General features: G+C 31.9%; 1 protein-coding gene and 1 pseudogene across 1 annotated transcript; one reads left to right on the forward strand and one right to left on the reverse strand.

Annotated features, from left to right (window-relative positions):
- The window catches only part of LOC149531410 (septin and tuftelin-interacting protein 1 homolog 1 pseudogene), a 99,832-nt pseudogene extending 92,901 nt beyond the window's left edge, over positions 1 to 6,931 (reverse strand).
- LOC149531411 (heavy metal-associated isoprenylated plant protein 44-like) lies at positions 6,760 to 10,055 on the forward strand. The gene is made up of 3 exons (XM_089810435.1): positions 6,760 to 7,001; positions 7,162 to 7,234; positions 9,256 to 10,055. The coding sequence occupies exons 1-3, from the start codon at positions 6,930 to 6,932 to the stop codon at positions 9,573 to 9,575; spliced, it is 465 nt and encodes a 154-aa protein (XP_089666561.1). The 5' UTR covers positions 6,760 to 6,929; the 3' UTR covers positions 9,576 to 10,055.
- Positions 10,056 to 21,213: the final 11,158 nt, after the last annotated feature.

A 21,213-nucleotide genomic window follows, 5' to 3' on the forward strand; every position in this document is an offset into this window, starting at 1 on the left:
GGGAAGGGGATTGAAATATGTAAGGGCGTAACAAAGAATGTATGGAAGTTGGAGGAACACTTGAGGGAGGTGAATGGGTAGGAATACAAACACTCAGAGAATTATAAACTTGTATAGAATCTATGATGAGAGGTGGAGCATATGTAAGAATTATAGGAATAGTAGTGGAAATAGGAACAGAAGGTTCAACGATTTTTGAAGGAGTGTGTCCTAACTCTTGCAAACATTTTATCAAAGGCTTAGCATGGGTATTAATAAGGTGAGATATAATATGCAAGATAGATATGTTACTATCATCATGAGTAATAAGCTTCTTGACAACTTCAATAGAGATAACTCTATAGGGATTTTAACTCTCTTCCAATTTTCCAAGTTATCAAAATCATGAGAAAGCTTATCAACTTGAGAATGAGGAACTCTTAAGGTTTCATCTTTATCATGGGAACAGTGAGAAGAGTTATGCTCCATAATAGGATTGAGATCATGAAGAAAAATATTAGTGTCATCGTAGGTCCTAGGAAGAAAAGAGGAATCATGATCAAAAGATCCCATGAGTCTCTGGCTTATCATAACAAGAATGCTAGAGGTTGCACTTAATGTAATAAAGCTCATAAAAGAGGAGATCACAAAAGGAAACTCTAATGAGATATAATCACACAAATGTCAATGTAACAAAGAGCATAAAAATAAAGATCTAACCACACACATATAGATAAATCAAACTCAATTTGAAACAATCTAATTCCAATAAGAAAAGGGGACAGGTTGGGTTCACTAAAATGTTCAAAGGAAAAATGGATGCAATAATTTTAATGATGTTAAAATGATAAGATTAATTCATTAACTATCCACTTTCACACTAAGCCATTCAATACAAGAGAAAGAGGGGCTTCCAAACATAGATCTCAATATAATTCAAGTTAGATTAGGTAAACCCAAGGGGTTAAAGGGATGCTAATGCTAAACTTAAATCAATATCAAGGAAGCATGCAAGCAAGCCCTCTTTCATGCAATATAAATTTAATTTAATATGTGTAAAAGTAAGTGTACAATTGATTTAATTGATTAAATGAGAAGTGTAAGATAGGCCTAGGTGCTAAATGTAACTGATCAACCCAATTAAGATATGAAAATAGGTCTAGACTGAAAGATAAAATCAACGATAAAGTAGTCACCTTGAAATGTGTAGAGGAATATGTTTTTTAATTTTAGAAATCATGAATTTGAAACTATGAGGGAACTTTCATATGAAAATTTTTAATCATAGCCAAAAAATTAGAAAATCTTTTTTTTCCCATGCCTCCAGGAATAGGTTAAAAATGTCACTATGTTTCGAAAGAGGGTGAAAATGTCATTGTGCAAATTCTACCCAACTTTTTTAGAAATAATCGCATTTTTTCTATCCTAATCTTGTACATGATTTTTTTTTTTTTGGGGTGGATGAGGGATTTCCTTGGTCAAGCTTTAGATTGAGGAATCAACCTTGAAATTGATGTAAATCTGTAAATAAAAGAAAGACAAATTTAAATATTGACCTTGCGTGTGTAAACCCTTGCCAATTAGGATTTGAATGTTGTAGATGTTGAACTTGCCATAAGAATGCAAGATATTTCCACACATGCAATGGATCTACTAAAACCTCACCATGGATCCATGAATATGACTATGTGCCAATGAAGGAGATGACAAATGCTTCAATGTAGATCTCCTCCCTTGATGGCCAACAAAACAACAAGATCTTGATTGGGAAATGTTCACAAAGGATCCTTCAACCTTTGAACACCTTGAATTCTTGATGAGAGTCTCCTTATTTTAATTCTTGAATTCTTGTAGATGTTATCTTGTAATTACTTGAATCTTAGAAGTGAAATGAGGTACACATGTTTCCTTTTATACCAATTTTTTAGTACAAAAAAGAAGCAAGTTGATAGGGACACCCAATAACTAAATTTAAAAACCCAAAGAAAAACTAGGTATGGGATCCAAAATCCTTGGGGTAGATGTTGACTTGGGAATTTGACCTCTTTTAAGAGATTTTGACTTTGTTGACCTATTCTAGGGTTGGTCGGCCATAGAGGGCCAACCCTGAGGTTTCAGAGGCCACATTGATGAAATTGGGAAAAGGGGGTAGAATAAGACAAAAATGTGATTGAGCATGAATCCATCCATGGTCCATAAGGTCAACAAAGGAAGGGAGCTAAAAGGTCTTAAATAATGAGTGTGTACATTTTAAGATGGTACAAGTATGTGATCAAGTATGAAAATGTAATACCCTTAACTCAAAGAAACCAAAAGGAAACCATAGAAGTCAAAACCTCATGCATGGGAATGTATGTGATGTGTCTTGATGAAGAATGAAAGAACATGAATGCTTTGGATAATATATATCCTCCTTGGAAGCCAAACTTCACTACCACCTTTAAAGAAGAACCTTGATGCAATAAGAAAATGCTTGATCTTGATGAATACTTGATAACACTTCAAGAACACTTTATAAATGTGTGTATACTTTCTCTTGGCTTCTTGTAGAAATGATATAGTTTTTTTTTAATAAAATGAAAGCCCAAGCCTCCACATATACTACTTTTTGTGATTGAAAAGAAAGCAAGCCAATCTAGGATCAAAATTAAACAATTTAAAGACTTGAGACACTTCTAATCCTAGAGTTTAAAACCCTTAGGGAAGAGGTCAAATTGGGTCATCCTCTTCTAGGAAAGGTCGATCTGGGTTAACATATTCTTGAGGAGTTCCAAAAATAGAGGTCTCCAAGGTCTTGAAAGAAATGAAGAAAGATCTAGGAAATAATGAAACCACTGGAAGATATTCCAAAAAAGGTGATAAAACAACACCTAAAGGGTCATGCCCGAAAATGAGAGATGACCTAAAAGTGTGATAAATATTGGAGGAAGGGAAAGAGACTTAAACTACACTAAGGAGAGCTAAAAGGTCTCAAAATTAAGTGCTTCCATTTTAAGATGGTGCACTATTTTTAAAAATCTCTTTCGAATGTCAATATTGTTTAAATCAAGGAAAATATAGATGATAGAAACAAGGTTCTAAGAGCTTGTATTGATCCACTTTCTAGAGTAAAGGATATTGACAAACTTATCAAGGAGAATAAGGAAGAACTAGCAAATAAAAAAGAACTTTGATTCATCAAAGGCATTTGTTTCTACTTATATAGAAGATATTGTTAAGCTTCATGATACTATAGACACACTTGAAGTTGAAAAAAAAGGGTGTTTAGAAGGTAATCCGACTTATGAAATTAAATATTTCATAAGTTAGATTTTCTATAGAGATATCTTGTGGATGTTCTAACCCTATGCAATTATCCACTAGATCTTATCACGTTGAAGAGATTCATATTCCTTGAATGCTTAAATTTAGATACTGGATAGTTTGGTGAATACATAGCCAACTGACATAATTCCACTTAGAAGCAATTTTGTAGACATTTCCAAATGATGTAAGTTTTGGTTTATCACTTGTACAATGTACATATGTATATGCAGACGAAGTAGTATTTTGGTAGAATAGTTGTGCATTCAGTTTTTGCCCTACATTTTCCATTTATGTCAAAGGGGAGAAGTATTGGAAAAGTGAAAAATAAATGACTAATCAACTTAGGAGAGTTTATTTTTTGAAGTTTTTGGTTTGGCATATTTTGGGATGTACACTTGGCCATTTTTCACTAAGTGTTGTCATCAATGCCAAAGGGGGAGATTGTTTGCAAGAGTAAATGGCACACATAGTATGTTGTCATTAATGACAACTACTCATACTTATTATTGATCAAGAGTGGAAATTAAGTATTCTATGAGATATTTTTTATGCTTAAGTTACATGTGTACCAAATGAAGATTACTAGACAATCAATATCTAAATGTTCAAGGATCAAATAGTTCTGGTATGGTTATAGGATGTGATTGTAGGAAAAAATATATCGACATAGGATCATTCTAATTTGATGATCATAGATTTAGATGTTGGCATATATGCATGACATAATCATCATTGAAAATCTAGTCAATGGTTTTTGTGAGGGATAGAGTAGCTTAGTTTGATGGAGTTGACAACAAAGAACATTTTTTTGGATTAGCATGCTATGTTTTGGTAATTTAGTTGTATAAGAGTTAAGGATTATACACATTTCATTATGAAAGTTGACAAAGTTATTTTTTTGTTATGACCTAATATTTAAGATCAAGTTTTTGGTTGCAGTGGAAAGAGAATATGTGGTGAAAATGATGGTTGAAAAATGTTATGTTCAAATTTAGACCCAATGTTTAGAGATATTATTTTGTATGAGAGCTTCATTGGGACTATACAAGAATGTGTGATGCCACTCATCAGTTTGGTATAGGACTATAAGTCAAATTTTAATTAAGTGATTGGCTTTATGCCTTGATGTATTCGATGGTGTGATTGAGCAGTGAGCTCTAGGCCATAGGCCTGAATGCAAGTGCATTCCCCACTTTTTGTACTTAAGCCTTTAACCGAGGAGCCTTTAACATGACTCCTTATTACTCTAGTATTAAGACATTTGTGAGTATCATCCCCATAAGGGTTTGTCCCTTAGTGAAATTTTCCTTGATAACAAATCATGGTGTTATAATGTTCTTGTGTTGGATCTTTCTTTGTTTATTTTCTTTTACAATTAACTTTAAATTGTGTTTGGATTTAAGGAGAAGGTTATAGAGTACTTCCTTGTCCTAAAATTTATTACATTCTAGATTTATGTACAAATTAGGATAGCTTTTTTTCTTTGAAATTAGGACATAGTCCCACAAAAAGGGCTTGGACTCCTATTTTATGCAAGGATAATCCCATATAATCAAAATATGCACCTACATGATTAAAATGAACATTTTGTTGTAAATTTGGAACCTTGTACATCTAACTCCAGACATTGAGTTGTTATTAGGGAGGGACTGAAAGTCTCCTCTATTAGCTTGAGAACTTTTCCATAAATGCTATCTTAAATTTTGGCTTATCATTACCAACAAACAATATACTTAGATATATAATACCAAAAAAATCATGGGGAAAGGTATGTATATTTTCATACATCACTATGCTTAAACAATCTCCAATTCAATAGAATATATAGGAAATAGTAATTTCATGCCTCATCCATAAGAGGTAAATAATTATTATACTTTTGTGATATTTATCACTATTCAATTGTCTAGTTTTTTAGTCAAACTCATTGACTCGTGTTTCATGTGTAGTGGTGCACAATGACTCGTCTCTCATGAGAATAATTGGAGCACTTAGTACTCATTGCACCTAGGCGATGCTCCAAGAAGTGAAGCATTAGGATTTCGTATGAGGTCGCCCATTCCAATTGTACTCTAGCTCAAATGAGCTTAACCATAGAGTTTTCTCCAAGACAGAGTTTGCTTGCAACCCCATTTGCCAAACCTCTAATTGTTAAAGTGGACACCATACTTTTAAATGATATCTCATTCAATAGTTAACTCTAGGAACTAATAACTGTATGCTTCATTGATACAAGTAAAGAAATGAAAAGAACTTTTATTAAATACAATATCAATCATTTGATTTTGGGTCTACATATGATTTCAGTAAGATGACACTAGTGTGTACTCCTTTCAAGAGACACTTAAAATTGTACTACTAGTGAGGCATACATATCTTACCCCTTATAAAATTTGAACTTGTGACCTCTCTTTCAAGAATGCATGTTCTCCACCCTTCGATTAACTCAATACTAAACTATTACTCTTTTTATTACCAAATTTATCTTTAACTAATAGAGTGAATAATATTTTGAAAATAGCCTTTTCATACTACAACCTAAAGCTCCTCATATTATAAAAACATCCCACATGACATAAAACAAAACAATAACAAACCTATGAAACATCTTCCAAAGTACATTAAGACAACTACATTGAGCATATATTTTGATGTAAAGGGAGCTTATTTTCAAAAGCATTTCCTCTCATGGAACATGATGAGAAGGGCCATTTGCACTACAGGGAATATCTTTTCGAGATAATTTTTTTGACTTTAATGCCATACTTTCTCTTTTCACATTCCGAATAAATCATGTTGGGTTGGATGAAATCATCTGTTTACAATATCAGAATCCTAATCTTACAGCAGATGCTGTTGCATGCATTTATCCACCATTAAAGTACCAAGATAAGGCTTGGAATAAATTTCACTATCAGCCTCCAAACTCTGGATGGCTTCAATTGTACTCTGTACAACAAATAGAGATCAAGTTTCTACTTTAAGCATATTCTCCTGCCTGCTTTAATCTTTAACCCAAAATTTAAAAAATTAGCCTTCAAGTGGGAAAAAAAACAAAGGAATAAAAAGCAAACCTTGAAGTGACTGTTCAATGCGAGATTTCAAGATCATAAGGTAATGTATGTCTATGTCTGTGTCCCGCCATCATTACAGTCTGAGAGAATAATTGGATTCTTGAATTTGTAATAATACTTTTCACAAAATTAAATCATACTTTGGGGAATTGGGTCATCATTCAGTTGTAATGTTGACAAGGAAATGCGAGGTAAAATGATTTGTGGGGGAGCTTAAACGAGCACTAAATTTGAAATGGGTTGTGGAATATACAATGTATATATAATAATGCAAGGAGGTAGCTTTGAAACTTATTCCATTTTGTAGTATATACAATGTGTATATAATAGTAATGCAAGGCAAGCTTAGTCCAAAAAAAAACTTGTTTTTGTTGGAATTGTTCTAGATAATTTAAGGAATATGTTGAGTATGGCGGTTTGATTTGATGAAAGGTAACGTTAACAAGCAGGCCGTCAAGTGACAGAGGATTCGATTTAAAGGCAGCCTTCTCATACTCTGTTCTTGCACAACATTTCAGAGCTTTTTGCTGTCTGAGTGTACTGTTCTGTTCTGTTCTGTTCTGTGCTGCCATGGAAAACATAACAGAAAGTGTGTATTGGAGAAGACTTACAGAGCGTAGGCACCGCCCACTTTGTTTGCAGGTTGAAAAACTTAAAAAGTTTCCTTTTTGAGCTTTTTTTTTCATAGTTTTTCTCATGTGATGTTTTTTGGCTTGAAGTTTTTTGATGATTTTTGTTCGAAGTTTTGTGATGTTTTTCGCTTGAAGTTTTTTTTGACTTGTTTGTAAACTTTTGTGTTCAGATGGTGGAAATGCAGGTTCGGATGGATTGTGGGGGATGTGAACGAGCTGTTCGAAATGCTCTCAAGATCAAAGGTGGTGTGATTAGAATTTTGCCATGGAATACTTGCTTTCATTTTACTTGTAACCCATCAAAGTGTTCTTCATCTATGATATGTGATTATTCATCTAGTTAGTATGTATTTTCATTGTTTTTAACTCTTAGTTTGCAAGATATTGGTTTAGTGTATGATTGCTTTTTGTTTTGATTGTGTATGAGTTTTGGTGATGTTCATTTGTTGAAATGAAGACATTGATTCATACAATTTATTTAGTGTATGATTGCTTTTGATTTTGATTGTGTGTGTTTTGAGTTGCATCTTATAATCCACTAAGAAAAGGAAGTGGGGATTCATACATTTATTTTTCTTTAGAAAGTTGGTTGGTTAGTGAGATATTGAGTCAGTGTATGGTTGTTCTTCGTTTTGATTGTATATGTGTGTTAATGATGTTTTGGATAGCATCCCCTATTCAAGAACAGAGTTTGATCAGAGATGTCTATTGAAAAACAAAAGCGACCACTTTAGTTTTATGTCTCTAGATCTGAGTTAAGTGTTCATCATGTTTAATTTCTCTGTTTGAATCTCCTGCCTATCAGTTTGGTATTGATGCCAAGTATATTATTTTTCTATGCTGATACTTACCCAAAATGAGGAAGGATATTGAACGTGTGCTATTAATAATACATGACATATGATTCTGTTAGTTCCAATCCCATGGCTTAGAATCAGTTCCATTCTTAAGTAAGGAGAAAATAAAAGGTTTGTGGAACAGCCAAGTAGAGCATTACTGCTCATCAGTAAAGTACGATGCTGATGAAAACTGGGTTGCTGGATTAAATATAAAATCGAATGGATTCCTTGAGAAAAGATGGAGAAGCTTTATAAAAGCCAGCCACAGCTGTTGTTAAATGTAAAATCGGTTCAACAGTGAGAATCGTTTTATCAAATTATTTATCATTTTTATGCATTGTTTGGACCATGAACATTTATGTCTAAGTAAAGCATCCAATCATGGTCAAAATTGCTTAATCTTTCATTTGTAGTGTTCAAATCCTTCATCGAACATTTCATGGTTTAGTAGAGCTCTAAGGAACAGCTAAAGTAGTACTCAATTCTTAATTGAATATGAGAGTTCACGTAGAACACCCAACGACCACAACCAAATCTGTCATTTATCTTTATTTTTGATGATTAAGTATACCACCCAATGGTCACAGTCAAAGTAGTCACAGCTAAAGTAGTGTCCAATCCTTTGTCAAGCATTTCATATTTGAGTAGAGCACAACCAAAGTAGTAATGTGATGTTTAAGTAGAATACTCAACAACCACACTCAAAAGTATTAAGTTCAATTCACCGTGGAACATTTGATGTTTAAGTAGAGTACCCAATTGCTATAGCCAGAGTAGTACTCAATCCTTCACAATCCTTCACGGAACATTAGGGTCCGTTTGGCGAGCGGAATAGACATATGTAAATTCCAAAAAATTTGAATTTCTCGTTTAGATGCACTAAAACGGAATTGGAATACAAAGTAAAAATGGAATACGTATTCCATTTTTGGCCCAAAAATGGGGTTTTGCAATTCCACCAAAATAGGTGTTATTGGAATACGTATGCCTATTCCATTTTTATTTAATTTAGAAAACATAAATTTTGGGGTCTGCAAATTCCCATCAAATATTGGCTGAACCAAACGGAGAACAGGAATACGTAGCCCCATTTTCTATTCCAGAATACGTATTCCTATTTTCCCGCAGCCAAACGGGCCCTAGACGTTTAAGTGGAGCGCCCAATAGCCATGGTCAAAGAAGTGCTCAATCCCTCATTGTGATGTTCAAGTAGAGCACTCAAGCAATGCCGAAGTAGTGCTCAATCCTTCAACGTGATGTTTAAGTGACCACCCAACCACACCCATTTTACATTACATAAAACAAATGTAAAGTTTTTCCTTTTGACATTTGAATATTTTGACATTAACAATTCATATTATAGTCTTTCATCAACATTTCGGATCACACTTCATAACTCCAAATTCGTATTTATTTCTGAATCAGGTGTGGATTCTGTGGACATTGATTTGGAGCAACAGAAGGTAACAGTGACGGGGTACGTGGAGAGAAACAAAGTTCTAAAGGCGGTGAGGAGGAGCGGCAAAAAGGCAGAGTTTTGGACATACCCATATGAACCAGGCACATATCACCCACTCCGAAGCGATCACTACCGTGATGTGAACGCATACAGAGAAAGTTATAACTACAGAAAGCACGGCTACACAAATGGTGACCGCCAGGGATATAACTACACCCGCACAGACGACAACCCAGTCGGAACACTCTTCAGCGACGATAATCCGCATGCCTGTACCATCATGTAATTCTATTACTGATAATAACTCTACTCTACCATAATAAAAATAATGTCTTGGAGCCCTGGGGACTCGAACCTCCGACCTCTCAGTTAGCCCTGTAGACTCGAACCTCCGACCTCCTGTTATGATTTTCCCCATGTACATAACAGCTAAGATGTGCAGAAGTTTCCAGTGGTTTTTTTCCTTTTTTTTATAATATTAAAAAAAAAATTGTATTGTAACTAACTGTCGCTTTCGTGAGCTGGCAATGGCACGCATGTTTTCTGTTTGTTGCATGCGAACATGAGTCAGGGCCGTTACATGTCGGGTGAATGAGAGACAGGAAAACATGCGTTAATTCTACAGCGGGTTGTACTTCGAGGGCCTCTGTTATTTGACGGTCGATTGACGTCGATTTTTTCTGTCACCCGCGGTATGATCACTGTTTTCGAATTTAGATATGATTGCTTTTTTCGAATTACAGACTTGACCACAAATTTCTTGGAACCATGCGAGCACTTCAAATATAAGATGGTTGAATTAAGGAGTAAAATATGTATTGTTTTTTTTAATAGGAATTAGGTATTCCAGATATTTAGAGAATGATTTCATTTTATATTTTTTATTTTGTGGATTAAAAAATTATAATCTATTTTCTAATAGGAATTGGGTATAGATATTTTAGATATTTTATAGCATGATTTTGTTTGAAAAAGAAAGTTACACTAGTTGCATGTAATATGTCATGGAGTTGTTGAAGAGTATGAAATGATATGATGAATGCAATATTTATATGTATTACTAGAGAGGGACTAGAAGTCATGAGAGATAACTTCGTCAATATAATTGTTGCATGAAATGTCGTAAGATCTTAGTGTTTTATCAGAAAGGTAAAATGGACACTTGACTACCTACAACTAAGGTTTGAAGTTGTGACTCATTGTGCAACTAGTTAAAATAGCACATCTAGTAAAACGTGTCCAAAAAATGACTTTTTAAAGATTCCATCAAATGGACAAGTACCTATTGATTATTACATCAACTTAAATTGACTAAATACCTAATAATTATCATAAACGTTTGTTATTACAATGTGTTGTAGGTATTCATATAGATCAACATGATTTAAATCAATAGGAATGGGCCAAGGATTTCCATGTTGATCGAAAAGAGGTAGTTTTCTTTTTGCAAGTCTCCACACCTCGTTCTGCACACCCTTTTGTAGATTTGTATGCTACCCCTTTTCATTCTCTTGCAAATATTTGTTTTGGAAAATTGCATCTTTTATATTTTGGAGGGTTTAATGTGATTTGGACAATTTGTTTGTTAGTATTTATATTGATTTATTTATCTCGTTTACAAATGAACTCAATTTTATGTTTCAATTTTATATGATTTTGGGAAGGTCCATTCACCTTGTATTGCATTTCTTATTTGAACAATGGTAATAAAAGAGATACACATTGGATGAGGATTATAATAACCTACTATAACACATTGATTTTTTTTGAAAGACAAGATAAGCTCTTCTAAATAAGCATCTACACTTTCAATGTTTGGTTTTATTCTAATGGTAGTGGAACCATACGTGTCTACAATGTTTTACTTTTTTCTTTCTTCAAGAAAGAAAATAATGGTTTCACTTAATAGCTTGCATTCCTTGTGAATCATGAATTCAAACATTTACAACTTTCTTGTCTTAGCTTCTTAGACCAATAATTTTAAGAGGACACAAAACTTGGACTCAATAAATTGAATATTAGTATTTACATCAAGATTATGAGGATTTTCTTATCTCCTACTTTCGCAATCAAAATTAATGTAAGCTCATTTCATCGAACATAAGATTTTTCAGAATTGAGAAAACTAAAACTCATAAATAATTAATTAGTCAAAAAAGGTAAAATATTCTTATATGCAATATATAGACTTTGAATTTATGTTATTGATGCTAAAAGTACAATATCAATTAGACAAGTTTGAGCTATGAAGAAACCAAGAAAGTGACACTGCAAGAATCATGTTCCTGACTTTATCATTGTCTTGGTTATGTTTTTCGAGTTAGGGTTCAAATATTATGTTGTCATTGGATATCATAAAATCTTTTACAAATTTTATTTCACAAATCTTGTAAATATAGTATTTTTTTCATTATAAAATGTTAGATATTCCAAGAATTCAATATCTCTTGGAATAATCTACTTAGACTTAATAAAATATGGATAAGATAATATAAAAATACTTAAAAATCAAAAGGAAAAATAAGATTGAATAAGATCAAATGAAAATATTTAAAGATTACTACTTAAGTTTAATAATCATGCCTACTTTTCAAGAGGACTTCCAAATCACACTCCTTTGCAATAGATATAATTTTCATTTTATTCATATTATAAATTGTGAATGATAGGTGACCTTTCGTATAAATGGAGTGAGATTTGTACATAGCTTGTGTATAAAATATCTTTTATGAACAATGTTGTTTACAAGAATATTATAGTGCATTTCAAGATGATCTACAAAAGAAGAAGATAAATAATAGAGGAGTAAAGATGTCCATCACATAATATCTACTATACCAACTATAAACACCAAGTTCAAACAAGAAATACATCAACTAAATAATATTTAAAATCAAAAAGTAGTTGTTGTTACTATCTATTATATTAAATTCACATCTAAATCATTTAGAGGGTGTTTATTTTCAACAAGACAACTTGCATAGTTATACATCTTTTTCCTTGACTTGGTTTTACTATACATCTAACCTTTTCATTGTGTTTAACTAATCATGTTTGTCTATCAATTGGCCTAAGTCTATTTATTTATACTAATTTAAAAATAGGCTTATCCTTACTACCATCCTTAATTTTAATAAATTTCAAAATTTGGCTAATCTAAAAGTTGAATTCTTTTACCACAATCCACAAGGTTTGGTTATTTACCTAATTTCCTTGTTCAACTATATTGGATCCTATGGTTTTTCTTTATCATAGTAAAACCATGTCATCCATCTAGGGGAAGAGCACCAATAGCTAAGTACATTCTAATAGTCATTCACTCCATGTGCACTTGGTCCCCTAATTACTAATTTGAAAGGAGCAAAGAAAAATGATAACTATTAATATGTTTCACATGTAAAAATTGTCAAATTATTATTTTTTATCTTTTTGGTTAATAATTGGCCCATTTGTGCACTACTACTAGAACATTTGTGTATGACTATTGGAACATTTTCCATCGGATCTACAATTTTGAGTGCATAATTATTGGGGCATCTTTAAGTAAGTGAAAATATGGTGTATAATTTAACCTTTACAAGTGTGTGAAATTAATTATAGTGACTATTAATAGACTTTCCTTAATATCCAAACCAATGAATTTTCAAATATGTATCATGTCCTAACAATCTCCTATGACTTATTTTTCATAAATTAATATAATTACCAAATAATTGAATTAAAATCCTTTTATCAATATAAACTATCAATTTGTTTTTAAAAACTCTATTATTTATTACATCACTTCCTTTTATCTTCTTTTAAAAATTTCTAATTATTTTATGTTCAACATTGTTATTATTCTATTAACCATAAATATTATGAGCCTCATAGTGTCCCTCAATGTTCATTTATAAGGCAATCATATCATAAATAAAAAGGAAGGCTTGAAAAGTTACATTTCATAATTAAAAAGGTTAATATATTGTAGTTTATGTCAAATCACTGTGTTGTGTTAATCATTAAAAGAATTTAAAACATAATTCCAGGTAAAGCTTTTTAAATGGCTTTGAATATAAGGCGGTCGTATTTATAAATAAAGCAAGGCCTCCAAGTTTATATTAAAAAAATGGTTAATATAATGTGTAATTTAAAAAAAATAAAAATTTAATAATCAATGTATTATATTAATTGTAAAAAAATATTTCTAATTTTAATCTTTTAATTAGTCAATTTTAGCACAAATAATCTATTTAATCTTAATATATACATATAAGTAATATGTTTAAAGGAAGAGTGCGTTATTATTTATGTTTCAATTATGATTCCCTTCTTGCTTATCTAATCTTCTAATCACTAACTTCAAGAAAATGAAAATAAGTGATAACTAAAAGCCAATTAATAAATTTCATATGCAAGGATAGTTGCTTACTTGTATTCTAATAGTTGGAATATTAGAATATTAATTGAGGAGTTGTGTAACTTTTTTTGTGCTTATATGATATGACTACTCAAATATTTATACATAAGTATTAACAATTTTTGAAGTGGTTGTATTACACGATTATTATAACTTATTTAAGTATTAGACAACACTTTGAAATCACTGCATTTTTTTCCCATTAATGCATACTAAATTCCACAAAATAATTAAATTACGTTCAAATACAACTAAAAATATCAAAATCATATTCTTTACTCAAGATTGTGAATGTGTGAAATTAGCTAGTGAAACAACCCCACATATTACAAATTTAATCAATTTTATTCTACTTGAAAAAAAGATTTGCAACATACCATCTTTTTAAAATATAAAAAATAGCTCCTAGAAATCCCCACAACCAACCAATACAACATAATGGACCACCATAATTGTTGGAGTTGTTGGAAATAGGACTACTTGTTGCCTTTTGAGCTTCTCTTGGATGAATCAAAAATCAAACACATTATTGTTCTCCCCAAAATTTCCTTTTTCGGCAAAATATATATAACATAGTGTTTGGCTAATATATATATATATAACGTATTACTTTGGCCAAACTTAGATAGAGTAATATTTTCAATGTGGAGAAGGTCGAAACATAAGCCCATGGCCCGCTATAGGCTCCGCTTAATGTGGCGGCTACTTTGTCGAGGATTTGACTAAAACCGACCTAAGAAATTAATAAATATTATCTCCATAGGGATTTGTAGATGGCGATTGCTAAAATAACATATTTGAACCTTGGTCATCAAAAAGCTAGTCATAAGAAACTTTTCTATCAATAAAATTAAAGGTTTAATATTGTCTTGAGGTAAGCAAGTCTTTGGGTTGTCTTTAGCGATTCCTTTTTATTGAGAAAAACACTAACAACAAAGTATATGTTTTAGGCTTACCTTAAATAAATAAACTAGTTGAGATTGAAGTAAATATCAAAAGAGAAAATATGAAAAAAGTGGGAGAAGACTATAACTTTAGGTCAAAATTAGTGTTTTCAAATATATTAAATATTCATTTGTTCATCTTTATGTATTATGTATTAATGTCTAATGTACTATACTAGCACTTGCATCTAAAGGAGATGCAAGGGGTACGCCAATAGTTAAAAAAAGGTGGTCTATATAAGATGGTTTTTTGCATATTTTTCTTGTTAAGCATTGAATATGATGTGAAAGCAAATGTAAACGAGGAGCACAAAATAAAAATAGTTAAATAATAAAAGCTTGGACCACATACATAGTTTGTTCTTAAATTCACTTTTCTTGCAACTTCACATTGTTAGATATTTGGGCATTCCTTTCTTAGTCCAACCTTCTATTAAGGATATGTGGTTGTCGATCTTTTCTAAGATTGAAGACAAGCATAAAAAATGGAAAATCCAATAGTTATATCTTGTTGGAAGGGTCCAGATTGTGTAAAAAGTTTTGGCATCTTACACAATATATTACTTCTCTACTTGGATGTTTGCCAGTCAATGTACTAGAAAATCTTTTAAGAGACTTTTTGTGGTCTACCAATTTGGATAAGAAATTAGGCATTGTGCTTGTTGGTATTATCCTTGCAAACCTAAAGTACTTGGTGAGTTGGGCTTAAAGGATCTTAAATACATGTTGTTTCTCTTGCTACCAAGTGGATTCTCAACGCCTTGCTTGGAAATGAACCATGAAATTTTTTTGTTCTAAGAAAAAATATATTTGTAGGTTTGGAATAAAAAAAGGTAAACAATGGAAAAATGTCCCTATATGTGATATTGTTTTTGGGATTTTGAGATGAAAACATTTGGTTCCTCCATCTCTCATTCCTTATAGAAGGCATGGTGTTAGGTAAGGAATCTTCACTATTGTAGAGTAGCCATTAATAAATCTCATGCATGTGTTGCCCTTGATAGATCTTTATCATGGTTCCCTGAATCTTAAGCCTCTTACCCTTACCCAATGTTGTTTTGTTAAAGAGTGGAATGCCAAATGGACTTCATTGGTTAAGGATATTTTGGTTGAAAGTTGGTTAAATTCTTGGGAGGAGGTTAGTGAGAAATTTGGCCATCCTCTCTCTCTGAAGAAAACATACGTTTTGATCACCCAAACAATGGACAATTTATTTCTAGGTAAACTATATGACAATGATAATGTTGCTACTCAATTGCAACGAATAATAGTACTATGTTTTTTGATATAAACACTAAATAACTTTATAATATGATGAAGAATGATTTAGTTTTTATTAGCAACATTAACCAAAGTTGGGTCCTCGAGTGGTCTATCTCTTTTTGGCATCATATTTGAGCTTTTTTGGCATTCTCCTATGGAGCCTAAGAAGACTTGTTTTAGATGGTTTATTATTCTCAAAAAATTAGTTGTTGGGTCTGTTTTATCCCTTATTGGTATTGAACCCTTGATGTGCTCTCTTTATAATTGGCCTAAAACTTTTGAGCACCTTGTTCTTGAGTGCAAATTTGTTGTTGAAATCTGGTTATTATTTTTTGGGAGGCCAATTTTCTAGAATGGTCGTGTTCATCTATCATAGCATAACGTCTAGGTTGGTTATGTTGATGCTATTAATCTCAAATTAAACAAGTTCTGGTTTTCTTTTTCTATCAAAGTACCTCAAGTATCTTTGGAAAAAGAGGAATGCAGAGGTTTTTCAAAACAAGAGGAGGGATCTTATCGAGTTTAACTTTAAACTCATGTTTTTTGACAATGTCACATGTTTTTGTTCTTCTTGAGATCCTAAGGGCTAGACTCATGATTTTGTGATGTAGAGCATCCTAGGTATAAAGGTAATCTTGTATCACCCAAAAATATTTATATTTCTAGTTTTATGTTTTCAATAAGGACTATTCCTATATAGAGTTGTTATTGGTAGAGGCTTGCTAATTTTAGTAAGTTAGTCTTATGTGCTCAGATTTTTCTAATCTCATATGTAAAGGTTCATCTTAGACATATCGGCCTACCAAATGAGTTTCATTACCATAGATCATATGTATTAGTATAGTTATTATAGATTTTTTATCTGAATTTTGTCTATCCAAACTTCAAGCTTTGCGATGAAGGCCTAAATGACTCTAAAACAATCTCAAACCTCGACTAATGGAATTAGCCATTGTAGAACTTTAGCAAAGGATTCTAGAATGGGGTTATAGTAGCCCATGGGGTGAATGGTTTGTTAGTCATGGCCTTTAGAAGTGGGCCATTTGAAAATGTAATTTGTAAATTGTCTTGAGTTGTTCCTATGAAATAAATTGTAATAATATAATATAATATGAGGTTGGTTGGTGTCCAGGGTTAGGCCTTAGTGTCTAAAACCTTATTGGGTGGTGAAAAATGCCTATATAAGGAAGGCCCACAGGTTTTCTAGGGTAGTTCTAGGTGATAGTTGCAGCTATGTCTAGCAGACTGTTGTAAGGAAGACACCCATGTGGGTTTGTATATTGTAATTTTGAATTCTATAATTCCACACTTGTGGAGATAATAATCTAATCCCATAATTTGTTCTCTCAAATTGTGGTTGATCCTTTGTGTCTATTGTGTGTTGTTGTATTAAGGGGAGAACCCTTCATCATCTTGGTTAGAGAAGGTGCAATGAGCATTAGAGGATATACGATCTACACTTTTTTTTAAAACTTATATGGACATGCTCAATTGGAAAGAAGTGGAGGCACTGAACTTGTTTACTATGTAAAAAGTTATTGACATAAAGAAAGAGAATGATATCATAAAAAAAAAGTGGGATTTTTCTAGTCCAAGCTAGGAGATCACTCCATACACTTCTCTAGTTATGGATCGCCCTCTTAGGGCTTATGATTCTAATAATGTTGACTACGACATCCACATTGTTAGTGATTGGGACTTAACATAATTTCCTTTTTAGTTGGTTCATTTTTTGGCTAGTTTTGAAACTTATTGTTAATATCCCCAGTGAACTTATATTTTGCTTTATATGATGTAAAGTGATATAGCTTTGTAGTTGATAGTCACTCAATATATCTTGCTAGAGTCATTAGATATGAATATTGTGTTTTGTAGGTCGGACTCTCATGAGAGATGATGTACTCCTCGTTCCTTACCATCTTAATATATAATAAAATGATAATATTAAAGTTTGTTTTTATTTTTTAATAAAAAGAAATTTTAATTCATCAAATATTACTATGTCTATTCAGCAAATAAAGTCATTGCTTAAACTCTGGCTTTGAAAAAATTGAAGAAAAATCAACTATTTTTGCTTTGCAACTACTACAAACATGTTGCAAAAAATAGAAAAACTTCAAATTAACAATAGAGGAGATGAAAAAGCATATACTTCGCTACCAAACTTCTCTAATGAATGACTTAATTATGTACTATTATTTTGGCCACCTTTAAACATCACACTAAGGGAAAAATTAAGTTTGGAAAAAGTAAGTCAACTTTGACTCTTTAACACTTTTAGCCTAGGAAACAAGCCATAGTGTGTGGTGTTTAAACCATCCATATTATTTATCTATTGTTCTTGATTATGTTAATCATTTATTTTTTTATTTTTTTTGATATTATTTTTAAGTTGATGGTTTATTTTCAAGCTATAATTTTGTATGTTATAAACTATAGTATTCATATGTTTGTACTCATATTAATGTGTTTACAAATATTTTGAAATCAGACATTTGATGAGAAATCATTTCTTTTCAAATTATTCTTTAAACATTTATTTCCTAGTATCCTAATATGCAATGTGGAAAAATCAAACAATTAAAGATGGGAAAAACTTAAATGTTCCTTAACAAAAAAAATGCTTGAACATTTAGATGGACATAAAAGATAGGTCTGAGCATGCAATATTGCCTAAATTATACTAGAATGGGTATTTGATAAACTTATCATTTATTCTTTACTTGAAAGTAAATGTGCTTAGTCATGGGCCCATAAAAAATGGCTATTATGGTATTATAGTCACACCACCTCATATGAGCTCAAATCTTTCTGTAAGATTTACATAAAGTTTTTCATTTCTAATCTTCTTGATTTTGGTCAATCATTAAATGTGATCTCAAATATTTCTCTAAGATTTAGGTGAAGTTTTTTACTTTAATGAATGCCATTATTTTGATAAAAAAATTTGTTCAATATTCTTGAATAAATGCATAAATGTATATGGAAGAGAAGATTGGCCTTTCTTGTTGCTTGCATAACTTTATGACCAAATTTCATTAACAAAAGTGAAATAGAAAATATAAAAAGCATATCAAAATGAAAAGTTCATGTTCTTGCACATGGACTCCCTTTCAACTAAAGAATATGAGGAATTTTGTTTATCAAACTTACAACTAGACTTTGTCTTTAGGGTTTCAAAATAAAATGAGACGCAAATCAAGGCTTAAAGTGACATCCATCAATCAATCAAATATTTGAAAGATTAAATCCTTTTATTGGTCAGGACAATTGATAAGTGGTATGGTCCAATGTAAAGGGAAATAATGTCACACTCACATGATTTTCTACACTCGTCTTTGACATTTCATATATCATCATGTATGAATCACAACCTTTTGAATTCCTAACTAAACTATCATTTTCTTCTTATAATGCATTTCATATTTTCTTTTCCTTTTCCTAAGTTATGTTGTGAAATGCCCTTATTATGACATAATTAGAGGAATCTAAGGTGCTATTTCCTTTTTCCAAACAAATTATTTGGTGTGAGGTTAATTTTATCGTCAAATTGGTTGGATAATGCAATATAGTGTCATAATTTGTTATTTGAAAGAAATGTAGTTAATGAGAGATTGTTAGAGTAAAATTTTAAACCCTACGCTGAAATAAATCTAAGCCTTGTGAAATCCACATTATTAGAGAGAAAACTCCAATCTGTACTGGTACGTTGTTAATGTGAAGTAGAAGGCCATATTTTGACCATAGTTTATCGGGACAAACCGAATTGCAGTGATGAATTTGAACCCCCACAATTTGAATTCAAAACTTGGATTTGTGTGTTCAATTTTGTATTCATTCTAAATTCATAATTGAGAGACCAGTTGCATAATAGAGATAATTAGTACACATAAATGTAAGAGCTAGGAGTTGATTGATATAGTGGATGACATTAAAAAGTTTGAACTCTTTTGTGATTTTCAACGATTAGCAGAAGTGGTGGTATTTGGGATGAAGGCTGGAATTACATCTTTTAGAAGATGAAACTTGTATATGAATATGAACATGGCCTCACACTACTCTTCTCTGGAATATCACCATGATGTGTAAGGATGATCTTGGAAGATGTTGTTACGACTAATGAGCTGAGAACATATGAATGTGTATAAGTAGGTCAAATAAGGGTCAATGCAGATACCAATAAAGGCTTGCTAAGATAGATTGATGTTGCCACTGCATCCAAAGGGACAGTAATCAATAATATTTAACACGATCAGTCCTCCCTTGCATGATGATTCATTGTAATGTCCCCACTTTAGCAGTTAAATTAATTTCTTATAAAATCATTAAATAAATTTAAAATTAAAAGGTGACTTTATATTTAATTAATTTAATTAATTATTGTATTACAAGGGAGAAGCTTCTAGAGTGCGTATTAATTATTGGAAAGGGGAAAGCATCTAGTAATTTAACTTTCTAGAAGCACAATTAGTTATTGTATTGCAAGGGAGGAGTTTCTACAGAGTGCTTTAATTATTGAAAGGGGAAGCTTCTAGTACTTGTAATTAATTAATATTTTATTTCTTTCTAGAAGGGTGTAGGAAAAGTATAAATAGACGCGGGAGAGTCATTTTTGAGCATCAGATTATTGTAAGGGATTTTTGTGAATGACATTTGATAAGAACTTTGATGTGTGACTCACATATCTTTTCTTGGAATTAGAGGACGTTCATCCTCTCTTGTAACATTATAGATGTCATTCCCTTGGGGTTTGGCCTTTGGAATACATTGCTTTCTACTTGATTTTATCATTTGAGAACTAATATAATTTTAGCATCGGTTCAATCTTCAGTTTGCATAAAAGATCTATTTCAGTAGTTGGTTCAATTTTTGGGCATTTCTAGGGTGCCCATTACAGTGGTATTAGATCCCATTATAGTGGTATCAGAGCTATAAGTCTTGCCATCCCATGGAGGTCTTATAGGGAATTTGGAATAGCCGAATAGAGAGAAAAGTGTTTGACAAAATGCTCAGATGGTTGTTGGGTACATTAGAGGTGGGGCAACATTTACAATAGGAGCTGAATAGGCAAATGGATATGATGTTGCAGCTTATGGCTAGACAGATGGACATCAATATTAATCCAAATGATGCCAACAATGGAAACAATAACAATGGAGGAAATGACAACAACAATAATAATGGAGGTCAAGGCAACAACAATGGTCCTAAGAATAACATTAATGGTAATAATGGACATAATGGGAATGAGGATTCATCAGGGGATGGAAATGCAACAATAGTGGGTGATGACTTTGAGGAGGTTTTGGATGAGTCCC

Source organism: Cupressus sempervirens, chromosome 11 (genome assembly GCF_028749045.1).
Source record: "Cupressus sempervirens isolate cs-2001-9-10 chromosome 11, ASM2874904v1, whole genome shotgun sequence".
NCBI lineage: Eukaryota > Viridiplantae > Streptophyta > Pinopsida > Cupressales > Cupressaceae > Cupressus > Cupressus sempervirens.